Genomic DNA, 20,708 nt, shown 5'->3' with positions numbered 1-20,708 from the left:
GGAGAAGACTCTTGAGAGTCCCTTGGACTGCAAGGAGATCCAACCAGTCCACCCTAAAGGAGATCAGTCCTGGGTGTTCATTGGAAGCGCTGATGTTGAAGCTGAAACTCCAATACTTTGGCCACCTGATGTGAAGAGCTAACTCATTTGAAAAGACCCTGATGCTGGGAAAGATTGAGGGCAGGAGGAGAAGGGGACGACAGAGGATGAGATGGTTGGATGGCATCACTGACTTGATGGATATGGGTTTGGGTGGACTCCAGGTGTTGGTGATGGACAGGGAAGCCTGGCATGCTATGGTTCATGGGGTCACAAAGAGTCGGACACGACTGAACAACTGAACTGAACTGAACTGAACCTGGGTATATATCTAAATAAAATAAGAATAGTGATTCAAAAAGATACATGCACCTCAATGTTCCTAATGGAATTATCTATAATTGCCTAGATATGGAAGCAGGGTTTCTCAGGCAGCGCTAGTGGTAAAGAACCCACCTGTCAATGCAGGAGATGTTTAAGAGTTGTGGGTTCTATCCCTGGGTCGGGAGGATCTCCTGGAGGAGAGCATGGCAACCCACTCTAGTATTCTTGCCTGGAGAAACCCCACTGACAGAGGAGCCTGGCACGCTGCAGTCCATGGGGTCACAAAGAGTTGGACAGGAATGAAGCAACTTAGCATTCATGCATGCACATGGAAACAATCTATATGTCCATCCACAGATGAATGGATAATGAAGATGTGGTGTAGATAGTTAGATAGATAGATACACACAATGGAATACTACTCAACCATAAAAAAGAATGAAATTTAGTCATTTGCAGCAACGTGGATGGACTTGGAGGACGTTATGATAAGTGAAATAAGTTACAGAAAAGCAAATACTATATGATATCATTATATGTGGAATCTAAAAAATATAACAAATTAGTGAATATAACAAAAAATGAAACAGACTCACAAATATAGAGAACAAACTACTTAGTAGTTCCCGGTGGAGACAGATAAGGAGGAGGGGCAATATAGAGGTAGGAGATTAAAAAGTATAAACTAATACGTATAAAATAAGCCACAAAGGTATGTTGTAGAGCACTGGGACTATAGACAATATTTTAAAATAACTATAAATGAAATATAAACTTTAAAAATTGTGATTATATTGTACATCTGTAATATATAATATGGTACATCAATTATACTTAAATAAAAACATGTAAGAAAAGGAAAAATTTAGAAATCCAACAATTGCAAATTATTAGGCTAATTATGGTAACTCAAATAGATAGAATATTAGTTAGTCATCAAAAGTGATCTTTATACAATGATCATTCATTGTAAGAAGAAAGATGTTCATAATAAAAGGTGGAACACAAAATTGAATAAAAATTCCAAGTTCAGGGTGGAAAAAAATTCATTTCACAGAGAGATAATATTATTTTTTGCTTAATAGTATTTAGATAATTCAAAACATATTCAATGTTGTTTTTTATTGTGTACTATTACTATGTAAGGTTAACTCAATCATATATCAACATTTAAAGACTTAAGGTCACAGGAAATTTAAAAAATTGTAATTTAAAATTATAATCCTGTTTATATTTTAAGAAGAAATATTAATAAAAGACCCACAAGTCTAGAATATATGAAGGTAAAATTCAGTTTAAAAAGTAGACTTTAAGAAGATACAGGAAAAAAAAGAAAAAGTAACTGAAAATTTTTATTCTGTTGAAATAAATAATTTAGTGTTTTCTAAATAGTTGGTGAGTTTTAAATTACCATGCTATTTACATTCCACTGGAAACATTCAACAAGGTGATGTAATCTTTCATTTAAAAAGATCATATTCACCACATAACAAACATGTATTATTTGCAACTTTTTAAACTTAGGATAAAAATTTTGGATGGCAATTAGAAAAATATAGCGAAGGGTGTACTTTTCCAAAATTCTTTTAGATATACCACAAGCAAAAAAATTTTGAAGAACACTGATCTAGGTTTGATAACTAAAAATAGAATTGCTAAATCATAAAATGTTTATCTTCAGCTTTACAAAATAATGCCAGGCTGCATAGATATTGGCATGTTGAAATAGGTTTTTTTCCTTTTATCTTCACCAAGATTGGAATTTTCAGAGTTTAACAACTCTTTTTTTGAATCAATATGGATGTGTATACATTGGTGTCTTGCGCTTTTTTTCTCATTGTGCTTTTAAGTTGGATTTCCCTATTTACTAATTAGGTTAAGCATCTTTTCATGTTTATTACCACTTAGGTTTTCCATTCAAGCTTTTGCAGACACTTTCTTTTTTTTTTTTTTTTTGAGTAGTTTTTGTTTTTCTAATTTCTTTGAAATAATTCTTAACATTCTGGCTACTACCTCTTTTCAGTTACATGTATAGTATCAAGATACTTTCAATTCATGACTTATATTTTTATTCTTTTTTAGTGTTATGTGATAGACAAAAAGTTTGAACGATTTCTTTGCATCTTAAGAAATCCTTTTCTGCTTTAAAATCATAAAAAATATATTGTCACCTAAAAGTTTCCCTTTCACATTTAATTATTTAATCAACCTGGAATTGATTTTCATGCATGTCGTGCATGCATTCAATTTCATTTTTTTTCATGCAGATAATTATTATAGCTCCCCTTACTGGAATACAGCATCATTTATTTGCTCATTGATCTAAAGTGACAACTCTGTTATAAATCAACTTTGTAAATACATATGTGTAGGTCTGCATCTGGGCTATTGTTTTAGAGACTAACTCGTCATTTTCTGTGTAGCAGAAATTCTGTTTTCAGTTCAAGCCTATTTCCTTCTGGGCATACTGTGCTACCACATTTCTCAGCCCCTCTTGCAACTGAATGAGGCCATATGACTGAGTTCTATAGGGGATGTAGACAGAAGTTATATACATGATTTCCACACCTGGCCCCAAGTTTCTCACAAGATCCTTCACAGTCTCTCTCATCTCGAGTTTGTGGCACGTGTGTAGGACCCAGTAGGGCACTTCGAGTCCATAATCAACGACAGAGTCTAGGCAGGAGTCTGGGATTTTGAACTCCTCCCAATGCATCTTCGTGTATCTCTCCCTCCTCATCTGCTACTAGTTTGCCTTGGACGTTTGTTTTTATTATCACTTGTTTAAACACATGCAGACAATTGAGACCCAAGTGCATGAAGGGAAGTGAGAAAGTAACCAGGTCAACTACAAAAAACAGGTGTGGAGGTGCCAGGACTGAAACGCATGTCTTTCAAATATTTAGGATTTTTATTCTAGGCATAGCTGTTCCAATGAATGGTGAATACTGTCAAGAGTTTCCTCATTCTTTTCTACCTGAAAAGAAATCACATTAAGAATTCCTTGAACTTAAGGGCAAATGTTTCTGATGTTGTTTTTATAGTCCTTCAGTGATACAGATATCTATGCTGCCTAGAGCATTTGGAGGCAGCATCGTGAGCACAGCTTCTGAAACCAGCTTTTTTTTATACTTACTTGTCTGCAATTCATCTTAATTGTGGCACACAGAATCATCTCTAGTTATAGCCTGCGGGATCTTTCAGTTGGGACTTTCAAACTCTTAGCTGTGACACATGGGATCCAGCTCCCTGACCAGCCACTGGACCACCAGAGAAGTCCCCCCACAGCAGCTTGGTTTTGTACCTTGGCTCTCTTGCATAACTTGGTGATGCTGGGCAAGTTATTTAACCTCTCTGTGTCTGCTCATTTAGCCATAAAATGAAGATGATAATGATCTCATTCCATAGGGCTGATGTGAGGAGTAAATGAAATAGTTTATGTAAAGCACCTCGAACAGTTAGGCAGCCTAGATGTAGCAAGTCTTATTAAATGTGGGTTATGTAGTGTGAAAAATCCGAAGTAATGACATATATTTGAGGAGACAGAAAAGATAGGTGGGCAAGATTAAAAATTCAAATTGATGAATAATTGTGGAATTAGAAAGATGTGTTGCTCTAATAGGATATTCTGGTAAAAATTAAAATACATACTGGTCTTACCATCTGATGTATTTGTATCTGGCTATTAGGAAAACTACAGAAAAAGCCTATACACAGTGAGTTTTTTTTTTGAAGACAGTTGCCAAAGGAGCTTAAATTATTAATGTCTTCCATGAAAAGTATTATTGTATTTGAAAAACTATGAAGTGAACAACTCTTTGGTACATAAGCACATGCAATTTACAACTAGAATGTTATAATGAAGGGTACAAATAGCCTTTGTCAAAATGGAGATAAATAATTGTTCTAAAAGCTTCCCTCAAATGCTGCCAAATATATTTTAAGGTGATCATTGCATAACTCAGAAAAGACAAAGTGGACAAGAGAATTAAAAATATATGCTGCTTTATTGTCAAAATTGACAAACTTAATTTCCTTTAACAGGAATATTAATTTAAGGGTCTCTATAAAGCCATCACTATTTTGTGAGTATAAAAGACAAGAGTCAAAGACAACTGTTAGTGGGAAAAGGACAACAATTCTACATGCAGGCCAGATTCCTCACCCACAGAATCACAATGACCTTCAGAGCCCTAGGCAATAATAGACATGCAATACCAACTCAACTGATCTTGGCCCAGTCTGGTAAGATTGGCTTTGCGGTATCTTTCCAAGCACTTGAAGAGTTCCATTTGTTAGAACACTTGCTGATTTGAATAGTGAAATTTTAGATCATTTATGGGATTAGAAACAGGATCACACCTGCTTTTGAATTACACTAGGATGAAGCCATGGTCCCTACAGTGCTGGCCTCAGGTATGTAAAGTCCTGCCAAGAGCTTGGGCAGGAGACCTAAATAAGCTCCTTATCCATGACCGACAGCAAGGATGTGAAGGCCTTCCTGAACGAACATTATAAAGTGGAGGCTATGCTTTCCCCTTAACATCAAAAGATAAAGATCTAGCTAGTTGGAACAAGAGAAAAAAATAAAGGCCTTTATTGTTCCCTAGGGACAGGTGTCCAAGGATGAAGAAATCTGGGTGTGCATGTACTGGTTATCTAGATCACAATTTTCATACTCTAGTCTATACTATAAACCAGATGTGTGTGTGCATTAAGTCACTACCGTCATGTCCAATTCTGTGTGACCCCATGAACTGTAGGCTGCCAGGCTCTTCTGTCCATGGGATTCTCCAGGCAAGAATACTGGAGTGGGTTGCCATGCCCTCCTCCAGGGGATCTTCCCAACCCAGGGATCAAACTCAAGTCTTTTATGTCTTATGCATTGGCAGGTGGGTTCTTTACCACTAGTACCACCTGGGAAGCCCATAGACCAGATATCCATAGCCAAAGGAGACCTTGTAAATAGGCCCATCTCAAAAATTAAAAGTGGTGGTGTGCAGCTATCTTTGAATTTTCAGGTTAAGGAAGTTTCCTTCAGATCCCAGGAAAGGTTAAGGATGAGATGATATGGTGAGACAGTGATATCTGAAATTAAGTATATGTAAAAGTAAAATGAAGCTAGATTATCAAGTGAATAAGAAAGGAACCCGAACTCACTTATCCTTGTATACACTCACCATTCACTCAATAGAAGAGTAATCAACTACATGCAAAAAACCCAGCATTTTCCATTTTTCTAGTTTAAAGATAAAATTAAGTACGTATAAACTAGAAAAACTGATCATGTATTGTACCATATTATTTAAAACAATACTGTGGTTACTGAAATGGTAGCTCAAGTTTTTGCCACCTCTTTGAAACAGAAGAATGGAGAGGATGCAAAGAAACAGAAGTTTGTAACTCTGTTCTCAATGCAAGATTCTGTATTCACTTTTGCACGAGGTTAGGATCTAATTAAGCTCACCCACTTAATTAATTCTATCCTCCCGTATAAGAACTCTTCAAATTTGAGTAGGGGCAGGAAATGGGTAGTATGAGCTTTTGGAAATTTCGATGGGCTAAACAGCATTCATTTAAGATTCTGTGATTGAGAGGATCACACTGAAAACTTATAGAAAAAAAGCCATATAAAAATCAAACTAGGCAAGGTGGGTTTCTACAGTCTATTAGCAATACTACCTGGAAAACTTGTGGAGTCACATAAAAAACTAACATGTACTGCGGCTTTTCTTTCCTTATGCTATCCCATTCCATTTTATAAAAACTGTGGTAAATGCAGACAATGTACTCTCTCGCTGGTCATTTCTCAACAGCCCCAAATAAGCCCTTCAGTTGGGGTGGCTGTGAATATGAAACACAGGAAGATGAATTCAGTTTGGTGTGCCTTGCGGAGAGCAGGCAAGGCAAACTACAATGACTTTGGGCGGCTGTGAAGTTTTTATTATCCAATCATAAAAAGGACTCTTTCAAGTGCTTCCCTTTTAGCACTCTTCAATGACTGTTGTGCCAATCAAGGAGTAAAGCTTTTTCTTAACAAGTCGGAATCCTGAGCTCAGGATCAGAGTTCGCCTGAGGCCAGAGGAGAAGCGACCTCGGCTAAAGAAAAAATCCCTGAAGCTCGTCCATGAGCAGGTCTCCTGCTTAAACACAAGGGTGAGCTCAAAGGTGGGCACCACGCTCGAATCACACACAATCCTATCCAGCTTTTTACATACATTTTCAATTTCCAAGTTCACGTGCATAACACAGCCCCGCAGACCGCAGGGCTCTGTGGAGGAAAGTCTCAGGACGTCTTGAGCAATCCTCTGGGTCAGTTTCTCAGGAACAAGGACTCTGGAGCAGCCAAGTTTGGTGTGCTTAGATTTGGACAGACAATTCTCCAGCATTTTCACCAAACTCTGGCAAGCTGTCTCCTCAAATACCACCTCACTGAGGTTGGGCTCAGGAACAACATAATCCCAGTAGTCAAAATCTGTGGGAAATGGAAGTTTAAGATTAAAACTAACAAAAACAAACCCAGGAGCAGGAAAAATACACCCAGATTTGGCAACACTGTTTATTTCTATCTATCAGATCTACTTGTTTTAATATTTGTTTGGAAGTCATCTGATCCCACTTTGCTGTTAACTTTCTTTGTAATAAAGCAAATCAATTGACCTGAGACTGAAAGTTCATCTATGAAATAAAGGTTTTGATAAATAGGGTAGGTAGGCTATAACCATTTTTCAATAAATTTATATGTGTATACACACACACAATCTTAAAGACTATGCAACCAAATCTATTCTTGGCTATTTTAGAATACTAGTGACCTTCTTTTCTTTCTTGCTCCCTGATTTGCTTATGGGGGTTTTCAAGTTTTCTTTTATAGAGACTATGCATTAGGTTTGGACTAAAAATGTTAGTAATATTTTTGGACTCAGGATTGTTACCTTCTAACTCTAAGAATTCATTCATTATTGTAAAACAGTTTTTTTTGCTATTATTCTTTAATGATGAACTTAAAATGACCTTGATGATGAGCTATATTAAACATCAATTAAGTTTGTATTTTCTTTAAAAGTCTTTACTGGAATGACCTGTGGATCCCAATTTTAGCTTCAACCTCTTTGATTAAAAATTGCCCACAGAGAAGACTTCTGAGGTTCGCAAGGATATTTATAACTGGCTGGGTGGTTTTTTTTTGGAGCCAAGCAAAACAAAATAGTCCTAGGAAAACAAAATTAGATTTGCTCAAAGGAAAAGAGATAGCTCTGCATTTGGTCACCTACCTTCCAAATTAATCCTACCCCTTGGCAGGATGCCACACCACACACACAGTCAACTGAGCAGGTCACAGGCAGATGCCCTGTGGGCTCCCTGCCTGAAGCCTACTGCACCTATGTTGGCTACTTCATCACTTACACACTTAGATCACTGTGTGTGTGTGTTTAATAAATAAAACAAATGCGCTCCAAATTATAAGGCTCTTTTTTTTTTAAATCTATGTTGAAGACAGAGAATTTTAGAGCTTTGGCCTATAAAATTAGATCATCAACCACTTCACCTTCTAAATGAGGAAGGCCCAGCGATATTAAGCAATTGATCTATGTCCACACAGATCCTTAGTGGCAGCACAGCATGTTAATTTAGAAACAGTTGTTTAAAATTACAAAACAATATGTCCAGCATCACTGCAGTTTTAAAGCTGCCCTTTGGCATTAAAAAAAATGAAATAATGGGTATATCCACAAATAGAATACTACTCAGCAACAAAAAGGAACACATACTGATAAATCAACAGCATGGAAAAGATCTCAAAATCATTAGGCTGTGGGAAAGAAACCAGATACAAAGAGTACATATTATAGGATCCATCTGCATGTAGTCCTAGAGGTAAAAGTAATCTATAATGACAAAAAGGAGATCAGTGTTTCCCTGAAGACAGGGGAGAGGGAAAGTGGGTAAGCAAATGGGTATGTGGGGCTTTGGGGGCAGAAGGTGATGGTACTGGTTACACAGGTGAATACATTTGTCAAAACACACATAACTGTATACTTAAAATTCACCATAATTTCATAATCATGTAGGGTAGGGACCTGTATAGTTTTTAATCCCAAGGAGTCTATCAGCCACAGACTAGATCAGGTAGCCCTTGGGATTTTATTTTTTGCTTCTTTTGATTCTCACTATCACAGACAGACGATGCTGTTTTAAAGCATCTCTTAAAGATGGATTTTACCGCATCTCTAAAATTCAAGGACAGGGTCGACACGGCATGCCCGCCAATCTTAATCCATCCAGGGAATGCGGCCTTTGGAGGGAAGAGAGGTAGGCGGTTGGGAAACTCACCATTTAGTAGGCTTCCCGGGTGGAAGCCATGGTCCAGCAACTCTGAAATGCTAGCCGGGTTCTTACTGCTCAAACTGCCAGTTGCAACCATGGTCAACGGCTCTGTTTCCCTCGCGGGGCGGAACGGCCTTTCCGGGGCGCTAGAAAAAGGAGGCAAGAAGGACAGATCTGCAAAAGCAAGCAAGACGTGCAGGAGCTCCTAAAATGCCCAGCGTCCCCGGAGCGAACAAGGCCAGGCATTCATTTTCCAAAGGGGTGGAATCGGCCTCTGCAACTCAGGTTCACAAAACCCCGGGAGCAAAGACGCCAACTAACAGCCACAATCTTCAACTAACTCAAAGTTTGCAAAACTCGGAACCGACGCGCCCCGCGGAGCTCACCCCTGAGCCCAGAGGAGCGGAGGCCCCCGCCCCGATTCCTCCCACCCAGGCAGCCCCCGGCCTCACTTGCTGGGGGTGCGCCGGGGCGGACGCGCTCGCTGGTCCAGCAGCGGGTAAACCGAGGCCGGCCGGTCTTCAGGAAGCCCCTCCCTCGGGGGCTCAGCGACCTGCAGGCCCAAGCAGCCACCGGCACCTTGCTCACCCACCGCCCGGCGGGTTCAGGCTCCACTAAGCAGCATCGCCGCGGGGGCGGCGAGCACTTTATAGTCCGGCCTCCTCACCCGGCCCCGGCCCGCCCACCTGCACCGCCCCGCCCCGGGCCCGCGCCCCGCCTCCCCGGGGTCCGGTTGCATCTCCGCCCGCACACTTCCAGCCGCCCCAGGCGAGCCGCTGGGAGTTAAGGAAAAGTTTGCGGCAGGGTTGACACCTGTTGTTTCTTGGGTGGGCCACGGGTCACCACGAGTGCAATCCTGGGTGCACGACTCGCCCCAAACTGATCGCTCGCCTCCGCCACCAACCTGGATTCTTTGGTGCGACCCCTCTCCCCAGCGTGTGCACACACACTCACGCTCCTGATGGCCTTGGTGAGGTTCTGTCCCGGGGAAGCGGGAAGCTTTCTGACCTTTGTCTATGACCGTGACCCGAGTCTTTGCTCTGACATGCCGAACACTTTGCTTAAATATGTTTAGCTATTCAACGGGCATCATGTATGCACTTCGTGCTGGCCTCTGACGGAGTTAATTCTACTCTGCGTCGCGTCCCAAGGCTTCTGTACCATCCTTTCCCGCACGCGGTCAGCTCTAGCTTGGCTTCCCGCATCCGAGGCTCCCCAGCCTGGGGTCTTATCTGCACCTTCCTAGCGTTTCATCTATGACTAATGCTTTTTCTCCGGGAGAAGGGTGAGCCTGTTACTCTTCTAATTAGACCTGGCTCCAGAGCTCCAGCAGCTTGAATGAAGGGGAGTTTGCCAAGACACTAAACAAAACCTTTAGTTGGTAGTTTTATTCCTAGTTGTTTTTTTTTTTTTTTTTTAAACAGAATCTCCAGAGTGGCTGTATCAATTTACATTCCCTCGAACAATGCAAGAGGGTTTCCTTTTCTTCACACCCTCTCCCGGATTATTGTTTGTATATTTTTTTGATGGTGACCATTCAAACCAGTGTGAGGTGATACTTCATTGTAGTTTTGATTTGCATTTCTCTAATAATGAATGTTGTTGAGCACCTTTTCATGTGTTTATTAGCCATCTGTCTGTCTTCTTTGGAGAAATGTCTGTTTAGTTCTTCTGCCCTTCCTGCAATTAAAAAAAAAAAAATTAGTGGGATTTTTGCTGCTTCCACTACCTGGCTAGGTTTCTGGGAGCAGTTGTGGTTCGCAGGGAGCGAAGTTCCTGGCCAGCCCCATTATGGGAAGGAACCTGGGCATGGGCAGTCTTGAGGGGCTTGGGGGAATGAAGACACAGTGTTTTATATCCCTGTGAAGCTTGATGTCCTGTTCTGAACCTGAGCGCGCAGTGGAACAGAGGAGCCGGGCAGGGTCAACACCCTAGCACATCCCATCAGCAAGAAGCTACACGTTCTGTGTTCTTCCACAGCGCCTAAGCCTGCCTGTTCACTCTCTGCTGTGTCAGTAGGAGATGATCTGGTCAGAGCGAGCTTTCCCAAAGACAAGTGGGTCAGGAGAGGTGGGTGGTGGGTCAGGAGAGGAAAGGGAGGGGCTGCTTCAGGGAGAAGACTTTCTACAAGTAGGAGGTGCTACCTTTGGCTCCCAATCCTGTAACCTACAAGGATCTGTAGGTTAGGGCCTTGAGAAGCAGTTTCAGCTGTCCAGGTTAAAAACTCTTCTGCAGTAAAACAACAGCAGAAGGGATAGGGAAGGTATGACAAACAGATCAGTGGGAGGCAGAGCAGCAGAAATTAAAGCCAGCTCGACAGTCCATTTTTAACTCGGCTCAGGCAGCTGTGCTGCCTGAAGGTCAGGGAGCCAAGGAAGGAGACGCTGATAGGCAGATTTCCACTTCGACTTCAGCAATAGAAAAGGGCCAAATAGACAAGCCCGTTTAAGCCAAGCACTTGCAGTGGCAAGTGTGGTCAGGACCAATGGATGGTCAAGTCGGGGACGGCAGCTGCCTGGCAGCTGGGGGTAGGGTCAGGACATCACCCTCCTTATCTGGGTGGCAGTGCTAATAAGGCTCACCTGCTTCTAAGGAGAGTAATTAGGATTGATATAAAAGGTGATGTGAACCTATACTAGTGAAGTAAAGAAACGACCCATTTCAGTTTCCTTAGTGTATTTAGGCATAGGGCTTCTCAACTGGCTCAGTGGTATAGAATCTGCCTGCCAAGCAAGAGACTCTGGTTAGAGATCCCTGGGTGGAGAAGATTCCCTGGAGGAGGAAATAGCAACTCACTCCAGTATTCTTGTCTGGAGAACTCCATGGACAGAGGAGCCTGCAGGGTTATAGTCCGTGGGTTTGCAAAGAATCAAGACGCTGAGTCACTGAGCACGCATGCTTAAATGAAGTACTCCCAAAGGGCCAGAAAGATTATTGAACTTATAGAAAGTAGCAGCTACTCTCAGCTCACCTGAGTAACTGAAATTTTGCCAAGTCCTTGGGGATTTTACCACAGAAAATAATTTACTTATGTATGAAAGATGAATAATGTAATTTTTTAGCTAAAAGGGCCTTGCTTTCAGAAATTATAGAACATAAGAAATTACTGACATAGAACACAGTTCCTGGGATAATGAGTGGAGATTGTCTTTTAAAAATCGACTTAAAAAGGTAAAAAATCCATTCTGTCTCTGGTTTGCATGTTTTCAGGGTTAAATGAAACAGAGCTGATTTTTCCAAAGGAACTATAGAACAGAATTAGGAAAAACTATTAATAAGTGCCACAATAGTCTTGTCACAAGATAACACACTTAGTGTGTTAGAGTTTTTACTGTTGTGAATACACTTAATTATTTACAACTGAAAGCTGATCATATTGGGGTACCTCAGGTGTTTACCAGATACAGTGATGAAGTTTATTTCATTACCATTTTGTCATATCCTTTCTAGTTAATATTATAAAGATAGGGAGGGGGCTTACTGGAAATAACCATTGTATATGAAGAGAAAATCTAACTGATTAAATAATTGATTAACTTTCATACACGAGTGTACTATAACAAGCTACCAAAATCATAAGCAAGGACTTTAACTTAAGCATGCTTGCTTTATGACTATAATTTACTCATCTGTCTTCCCACAAAAAAGAGAAATAGCAGTAATGAATGGCAACAGTATATTCATCTGATGCATACACTAATATTTAAGTTCCATGCTTCCTCATATATAAACATAGTGTTTATAATATCACTGCTTATATAAAGTGCAAATTCAAACTACCAGCGATATTGTAAAAAACAAAGACAATATGATGTTTTAATGTGTTGTTATAGGAAATACTGGTGTCTTGTGCATTTGTGATTTAGAGTGTTGAATATTTATTACTTGTTTTGCCAGCCAGTTTTCTTTTTTTATCCAATATGTACCATTGCTCCTGAGCTCTTATTAATACATTTACATTCAGTGCATTGCTTATTTCATTTCATAAACCATGACACCAGAGGGGGAAATGACTGTGTTTCTTAATCTGTACAATGGATTCAGGGAGGATTTATAGAACATTGAAGTTGATCTGTGCAATATCCAAAGCCTCTTAGCAAACTCATAGGGTTGTTGTGAGGATTAAAAGAGAAACCCTTATAATCAATTCAAAATATTATCCCTTTTTTAAGAAAACAAATCTGAGATCTTTGATTTCACTCTGTCTTTAGCCTTCCTTGGTTGTGCTAAATTCTAACCCTCATGTGAGGTCTAAGTGTTCTTAGAGCCTGTTACACAGCAAATACTTAATAAGCAATAGTTATTGTTGTTGCTTTTATTGTTATCTTGAAATTGTAGTTTTCTGGTTCAATGAAGTAAACGCTAGGAGGGCTACATGGGGTTAGAGAAATATTGCTAAAGTATTAATAGAACATAATTTATGGTCTTTAATGTTTTCAGGAAATCTAGAAAATATTTACCACTGATTAGGAAAACCTTTTTTATTAGAATATGTGCATAACTGTTTTGGGGAGCAGTGAAGGAGATCTCCCAATGATATGTAAGAAAATATTGTGGGTAAAAAGTTACCATGATTAATGCTTGATAATCTATAAAGTGGTTTCCTAGAAAAAAATAAGACAATTAGAAGCATTGACTGTAAACCATCCAGTTGTGTCAAGATAAGTATGACATTCTGGATAGATAGTTCATCATTATTTTTATTTGTCTTTGAGGATGTTCCACCCAATAAAATTTCCATTTCATCATTAAACATGCAATATGAGTTATTCTATGATATATTGAGAGATTTTCCATTAAGTAACATGGAGCCTTATTAAGTATAAGGCGAAAAAAAAAAAAGATCCAAAATAAAATAATATAATATCTACTGCTGCTAAAAGCTGAGAGAATTTTCCAGCAGCAGAAGGCTTCGCTTCTCTAAATTCAAGCAGATAAATGGTTCCCATAGTGACTTTTCTCTTAAAATAGTTGTATTTTTTTCTCCTTATAAACAATGGTATGTATTATCTCCTTTAAAATAAAGCAAGCTGATATCTTTAAATGCAGTCTCTACTTTTCCTTAATTATGCATAGGTTTCTAATTCAGGTGCCTACAAAAGGGAATGTCAGCCAAGAATGTGGAGTAGGTCCTTGACATTTTTCTAGGGAAGCAACTTAAAACTTTGGCAAGCCCCAAATTTGAGAATACCAGAATGTCATACCATTTCTTTGGATTTCTTATAAATAAAGCTATGCATTCATGTAGGTGCTGGTCCTTCATTGTTCCCCCTCCCTTTGCCAGCCTAGTGTCCTATTCTGGTGGACAAGCTTTGTACAGCTTTTGTTATTCACATTTGTTTCCCAGAAAAGTTATAATTTGCTTCATGGCATAAATTTGGGGGATAGTATGAGAAGAGAATTAAATCCCAAGAATGCCCAGTGGACTAGATGGGGTTTCTGCAGAGTAGCCTTTGGAATATATCTGATCCCCATTCTGCAGATGTCAAGTATATTAAAATGAAAAAGCTTGATGAAGTCACAGAGAGGTTCCAGTTTTTTATGTTTATGGTGCAGTAGTTAAACATGTGGACTGTGGAGCCTAACTGTTTAGGTGCATATCCCAGCAATGACCCAGACTAGCTGCATAGACATCAGTAAGGTCTTTAACGTTTCTGTGACTCCACTTCTGTCTTTAAAATGGGAATTGTAATAACTTTACCTGATGAAGGGCCTTTGTGGGGATTAAATGAGTTAATACATAATGGACTCAATAAACATCAGCCATGATTATAACTGTGTATTCTGCTCTGATCTTGAAAAATCCCAATGCTCTGGTGATTTTGTTATGAAAAGGTAGCTGGAGGAGTGTGACATCTGTTTAAGGTGTGGATAAAAGTGTATCTTTGTTACACACTCATTCATTGGTTGGTTGACATTCAGAAGTATTTACTGAATATTAATTCCCTGCTAGGCACAGAGAATGCAGGAGTCTTTATATCCTAGAGACTGTAGTTTAGAAAGAAGTACAGACAAATAAATACAAGATTACAATTAACGAGCCAAGTTAGTCAGGGGAGCTACAGTGCACTGTGGCAGTGCAGTGATATAAGCACTAATATGTTCTGAAGGAGGTTTTATAGCCTTGCTGTTTACCTTGTTTCATGGACCAGTAGCATGAACATCACTTAGGAGCTCCTAAGAAATGCAGAACCTCAGTACTCAATCCAACTCAAACAGAATCTGCTTTTTAAAAAGATTCCTAGGTGATTCGTATGGTATGCAATTAAATTCTGGGAAGCTCTGCTTTTTCAAAAAAGTATTTATTTATTTGGCTATATCAGGTCTTAGTGGCAGCATGTGAAATTTTTAATTGCAGCATATGAACTCTTAATTGTGGCATAGGGGATCTAGTTCCCTGACCAGGGATGGAACCTGGGCCCCCTGCTTTGGGAGCATGGAGTCTTAGCCACTGGACTATCAGGGAAGTCCCGGGAAGCTGTGCTTTTAATTAAAGAGAATAAACAAAACAATAAGATGATCTAAGTATTTGTAAAACTTTTCCTGGGCCAATTAATAAAAAGTATTTATTGAGTCCCTACTCTATAATAAGGCCTGGCCTTGATGAAAGGTGGTTCCCAGCTGGGCAAATATTTGTGGATTCTCCATAGCTCCTCTTGGCCATTGTGGCCTTGGGCTTGGCTTGAGAAATCATGCACAGCTATGTGAAAACAGTCCTGTGCATATGAATAATATTATAGAAAAATAAAATCCTGTTTAATAAACTTGACACACTATCAAACTCTAAATTGTTTTTAACCTTGATGAAATGGAAGCCAGTTATGTAAAAAAGGAATGGGCTTACATTGTAAAATGTATTTAAAATGATTGATTGGTGGAATGTTAAATTTGGAAACAACAAATTTGGAAGGAGGGGAGTAGTATAGAAAGATATATGTCTTATTACCTCCAAATTTACTGGAGAGGGTAAGTACAGTTATGCAAGTTTTCTTCTCTTCTTCTGTAATCATATCATAAAATATACTTTAAAACATTGACTTGGTGTTTTGAAATATTGTGCTGTGGTTAAGAACTATTTTAATAAATGATATACAGTAACGGAGGTTCTAAATCATAAATTGCTGAAGCAGCCTTTTGGGAGATGTCAATATACTGGACGCACACTGAAGTACATTCAGTTGTGTGACATTATTGATGCACTGTATCAAGTTGAGCAATAAATGGTACTTAGAAAATTATTTATAGCAATGCATAATTACTTTGGCAGTAGATTTAGACATTCATATGCTAAAAGCAAAATAGTGCTCCCCTCCATATGTGGAGGGGAACAGCACACCTCAGTGATTTGACTAAAGGCTGTGACTCAGTCAGGCTAGGCTTCAAATGCTGGATCTGCCACAGACAGGCATCGTGAAATTGACTGAAATCCTTTGAATGTCAGCCTCCTCATCTGTAATGTAGAACATTAAAGGAAACAACATACGTTACATTTCTGGCAACAAAATTTATACATATGAAGAGCTCAGTCAAAGGTGACCATTCTGAATGCACATGGCTTATATGAATTTGCACATGTAAAAGCACATTCTATTTAAATAAATAATTTGTCATGTGCTGTGTTGGGTTTTTCAGGATGTAATAAATTTTACTTTGCAGATAATGGATAATAAATGGTATATTAGCAGGAGAATTAGGAGACCTGGCCCCCATATAGCTTTCACATGGGCTTGATCTCTGACCTGGAGACAGGATATAAGTTAGTAGAATCACCCAGACGTATTGAAAAACTAAAAAGAGATTCACCCAGCCTGGAGGAGGATAGAGTTATTTATGGATTCCAGAGCAATAGAGACCAAGGTCTGACTTTTTGGCAGTGTCTAGGAGGCAGCAGACACTATAGAGGAACTGGGCAGAGTTCCCATATTTGAAAAAGATTCTCACTGCACCAGGAGGGCCATTCAGAGCAGCAGGAAATGGCCAGATCTGATGGATGCTGATGGCAAAAGTGATGGACATGTTGTGGGTAAACAATGACTAGAGGGAGGCTGTCTTCATCCCCACCCCACTCCTGGAATCTCAACATTGCACAGAATTCACCGTCTTTGACATAAGCATTGGGTCTATGGAGTAGGAGGATGAGTATGGTGAGGGGAAGTGGGACTGAAATGAAAGTAACCTACTTCTTGGTGGAATAAAACATAAATATCAGATACTAAGCTAAACAGTAAACAAAAAAGCAGTAATATTGCTTATAGTTATACTTCTAAAAATGTTAATTTTTTGTTTCATTCAATTTTTTTGTTTGTTTGTTTCATTCAATTTATACATCATAATGTGGCTTTCTTGGACACTGTACTTTTAGCATTTATATCTAATGTAAGAGTTCCATTTTCAATGCACGGTTACTCTGAAAACTCCATAAATAAGATATGTACTTGTATTTTCTAAATCAGGAAACTATTTTAAATACACATTATAAAGATATAACCCTTGTAAGAAATTAAGTAGGTAGAATCTAACAAGTATAATTGTAAAAGTTAGTTTTAAAATAATGATCTTTACACTTTTATCTTACTCTTAAGTAACCTAGGGGAAGTATTACTGAGACAGGTCCAGAAAACTCAAAATAGATTAAATAATAAAGTTAATAAAGTAGAATTGACTTTTACTTTGCAATCAACTTAAAAGCTGTAAAGTGAAAAATCAAATTCCTGTTGCTAACTTCTCATTCATACCATTCTTTGTACCCCCTGCCAGGAAGTAACCATTTTTATTAGTTTTTATGCATTTTTCTAGAATTTCTTTATAGAAATACAAGCACATACTAATATATATTCTCATTTTCACTCTTTTTTACCCTAAAGGGCAAACTATATGTTCTTCACATTGCCTTTCTGTACTGACTATATAACTTCAGAGTTCTTTCTGTATGAACTGAGAGTTACTCTCTCTAGCCTATAAAGTAGTGGTGTTCTGCCTTATAGATTTTCATCTGACCTGTACATTACAAGGGATATTTTGATTACTGATAGATATTTTGCAGTTACATACAATTCTGTAATGAATAATTACTCATAAGTCACTTTGAATGTGGGAAAGATTAAGATAAATTCTCAGAGGAGGGGCTTTTGAAACCAAAGACAAATATGCAAATTATAGTTTTGAAAGATCTTGATCAATTATCTTTTTCAGAGGTTGTACAGTTTTGGGGACCCACCAATAAAGTATGAGGATTTCTCTTCTCACAGTCTCTCCAACATTTGTTCACTTCATAACTATTTTAAACATTTACTATGCCTTTTTATATAGTTTTAATGTGCTCTGAAAACCTATTGGCTGGAAGTTGCAATTTCATTCATTCATGGTAGGAAATGTCCTATTTTGAAAAGGGAGAAACTGTAAGTGGAATGTGTTAATCACAATTCTCAGGAAAAATTAGAAATACATCATAGTTTTCCTGATTCCCAGTTTTGGAAAAGTATTAGGGCTGTATCTACAATGATTATTATAACTTCACTGATTGGTCAGTTAAGGCAGCAAAAGTTTTTTGTTTTTTGTTTTTTGCTACAGCTACATTTAGTAGTGCTAAATTTTCAATCAAATGTTATGGTTATGTATTTTGGTTATGTAAGGACATTGCTATGTTTATTGAGGCCAAAGTTCCTTTGGTTTTGGTTAAGGAGAAAATCTGCATTTAAAAAGAGAAAGACATCTTTTTAAACATAAAGTTTACAAATTGCCCATAATTTTATTTCAGTGTTCAGATAATTCAATAACATTTCCCTCTTTTAACCACTGCAAAATTAGAACTGTATTATAGCTCATGGTAGAATATTCAGTTAGATGAAATTAGTACATCAGATGTCTGTGGATATAACTACTGAGTACAGAAGACAGCATGGGTTCAAGTGCAGGTTTGAGAATGTTCTAGATCTGCTCTGTCTAATTGATAGCCACTACACACATGTTGCTATTGAGCACTTTAAAATGTGACTGGTCCAAAGTGAGATGTGTAAAATACACACCAGATTTCAAAGACTTAATCAAATATAAAGAATGCAAAACATCTCATTAATAATTCCAAGATTATGTCTGTTACATGTTGTAGTGGTAAGATTTTGATATATTGGATTAAAGAAAATATATTATCAAAATTAATTTCACTTGCTTCTTTTTAGAATTTTTTTAACATAACTACTAGAAAATTAAAATACTGTATGTGGTTTGCAGTCATCGTTCACCTTAAGAAATACAGGGCAATACTATTCTGGATCTTTGCCACTTCACCTTAAAAAAGGAAGCATAGTAGCTTCTTTGCATATAAATGAGGATTTGAAAATTCTTTTTTTATTTTGAAGTATAGCTGTTTTACAATATTGTGTTAGTCTCAGGTGTATAGCAAAGTGATTTGGTTATACATGTGCTTATATTCTGTTTTCTTGAGGGTTTGAAAATTCTTAAAAGTATACTCTATAAATGGTAACTATTAAGTTGGGGGATCAGGTTTACTGAGATATACTTTAAATATATTAAAACCTACTATATTTAGTGTAGCGTTCTCAAATTTTAAACAACTCTTCCAGTCATGTACCCACCATTACCACCACAATCAATATAAACAATCCCATCACCACAAAATGTGAGTATTTGTAATCAACCTCTTGCCTGAGGCCCGGCCCTGGGCAAACATGTTACACATATGGATTCACAGTCTGTAGACTTTTGAGTCTTGTTTCGTCTGCTTAGCATAGTGCATTTGAGATTCATCCAAGTTGTTGTGTTAGTAGTTCTTTCCTTTGCATTTCTGAGTACTATTCAATTGCATATATGTACCACAATTTGTCTATCCATTTGCAGTTGAGGGACATTTGGGTTTTTTCCAGTTTTTGAGGATTATGAGTAAACTCAGTGTATATACTTGCTTACAGATTTCTGTATTAATATACATTATCATTTCTCGTGGATAAGTACCAAGAGAATGGAATTGCTGAGTCATATGGTGTTTGTTTAATTTTATAAGAAGTTGCCAAAATGTTTCCCCAAGTGGTTCCAGTTTCGTACTTCCCCCCAGCAATGTATTAATATGAGTATTCCAGGTCTGCCATACCTTTGCCAGAATATGATACTGTCATGCCTCTGCTTCATTTCTTTTTAATTTTAGTCCTTCTAATAGGAATGTAATAGTATCTCATTATGGTGTTAATTTTAATTTTCTTCATGACTCATTTTGCTCAACATCTTTTCATGAGCTTATTTGTTATATGTATATATTATTTGATGAAATATATATTGAAATCTTTTGCCCATGGATTTTTTTGAGACTTGACAGTTCTTTATTATTATTGAGAGTTCTTATTATTGAGACTTGAGAGTTCTTTATGAATTTAAGATACAAGTCCCCTATTAGATTTGCAAACATTTTCTACTAGTATGTAGATTTTTAATTCTTTTAGCAGTATATTTTGAAAAAAGTTTTAAGTTATGATAATGTCCAATTTGTATTTTTATGAGTCATATTTTTGTGTCATATCTAAAAATTTCTATATAACTCAAGATTACAAATATTTTTCTCATGTTTTCTTCTAGAAATTTTATAGTTTTACATTTTTGTGTATGATCTACTTTGAGCTCCTTTTTATATATGATAGAAGGCTTGGGTTAAAATTATTTTTTTTTACATATAGATGCCCAGTTGCTCTAGCACCATTTGTTGAAAAGCAATATTCTTAATGGAATTGCCTTTGCAACTTTATGAAAAGTCAATTGACTATATACATGCTACTTTATTTTTGGTATTTATTGTATTCTATTAATCTATATGCCTGCCTTTTACCAATATCACAAGTCTTGAAATCAAGTAATGTGAATCTTCTAGTTTTGCTCTTCTCTTTCAAAATTATTTTGACTTTCTAGTTCCTTTGTGTCTTCATATGAATTTAGAATCAGTTTATTAATTTCAGAGGAAAACGTCTTCTGGGATTTGATTAGAAATACACTGAATACAGGTAAGTTTAGAG

At 37.8% G+C, this 20,708-nt stretch overlaps 1 protein-coding gene across 1 annotated transcript; it reads right to left on the bottom strand.

The window, feature by feature from the left end:
- Nucleotides 1–4,351: 4,351 nt before the first annotated feature.
- Nucleotides 4,352–9,327, bottom strand: DDIT4L (DNA damage inducible transcript 4 like). The gene is made up of 3 exons (XM_043871364.1): nt 9,144–9,327; nt 8,698–8,837; nt 4,352–6,838 (listed from the first exon to the last, which is right to left on the bottom strand). Exons 2-3 carry the CDS (start codon nt 8,786–8,788, stop codon nt 6,348–6,350), a joined length of 582 nt encoding a protein of 193 aa, XP_043727299.1. The 5' UTR covers nt 8,789–8,837; nt 9,144–9,327; the 3' UTR covers nt 4,352–6,347.
- Nucleotides 9,328–20,708: the final 11,381 nt, after the last annotated feature.

This window comes from Cervus elaphus, chromosome 17 (genome assembly GCF_910594005.1).
Source record: "Cervus elaphus chromosome 17, mCerEla1.1, whole genome shotgun sequence".
In the NCBI taxonomy this organism is placed as follows: Eukaryota; Metazoa; Chordata; class Mammalia; order Artiodactyla; family Cervidae; genus Cervus; species Cervus elaphus.
The sequence above is the reverse complement of the archived record's forward strand: the minus strand, read 5'-3'. Positions and strand labels throughout refer to the sequence as shown.

Excerpts from the sequence above, each read along its gene's own strand:
- DDIT4L (XM_043871364.1), bottom strand. The coding sequence starts at position 8,788 with ATGGTTGCAACTGGCAGTTTGAGCAGTAAGAACCCGGCTAGCATTTCA. Across the intron at positions 6,839-8,697 it reads CCCGGGAAGCCTACTAAATG|ATTTTGACTACTGGGATTAT; the intron begins GTGAGTTTCCCA and ends CATTTCCCACAG.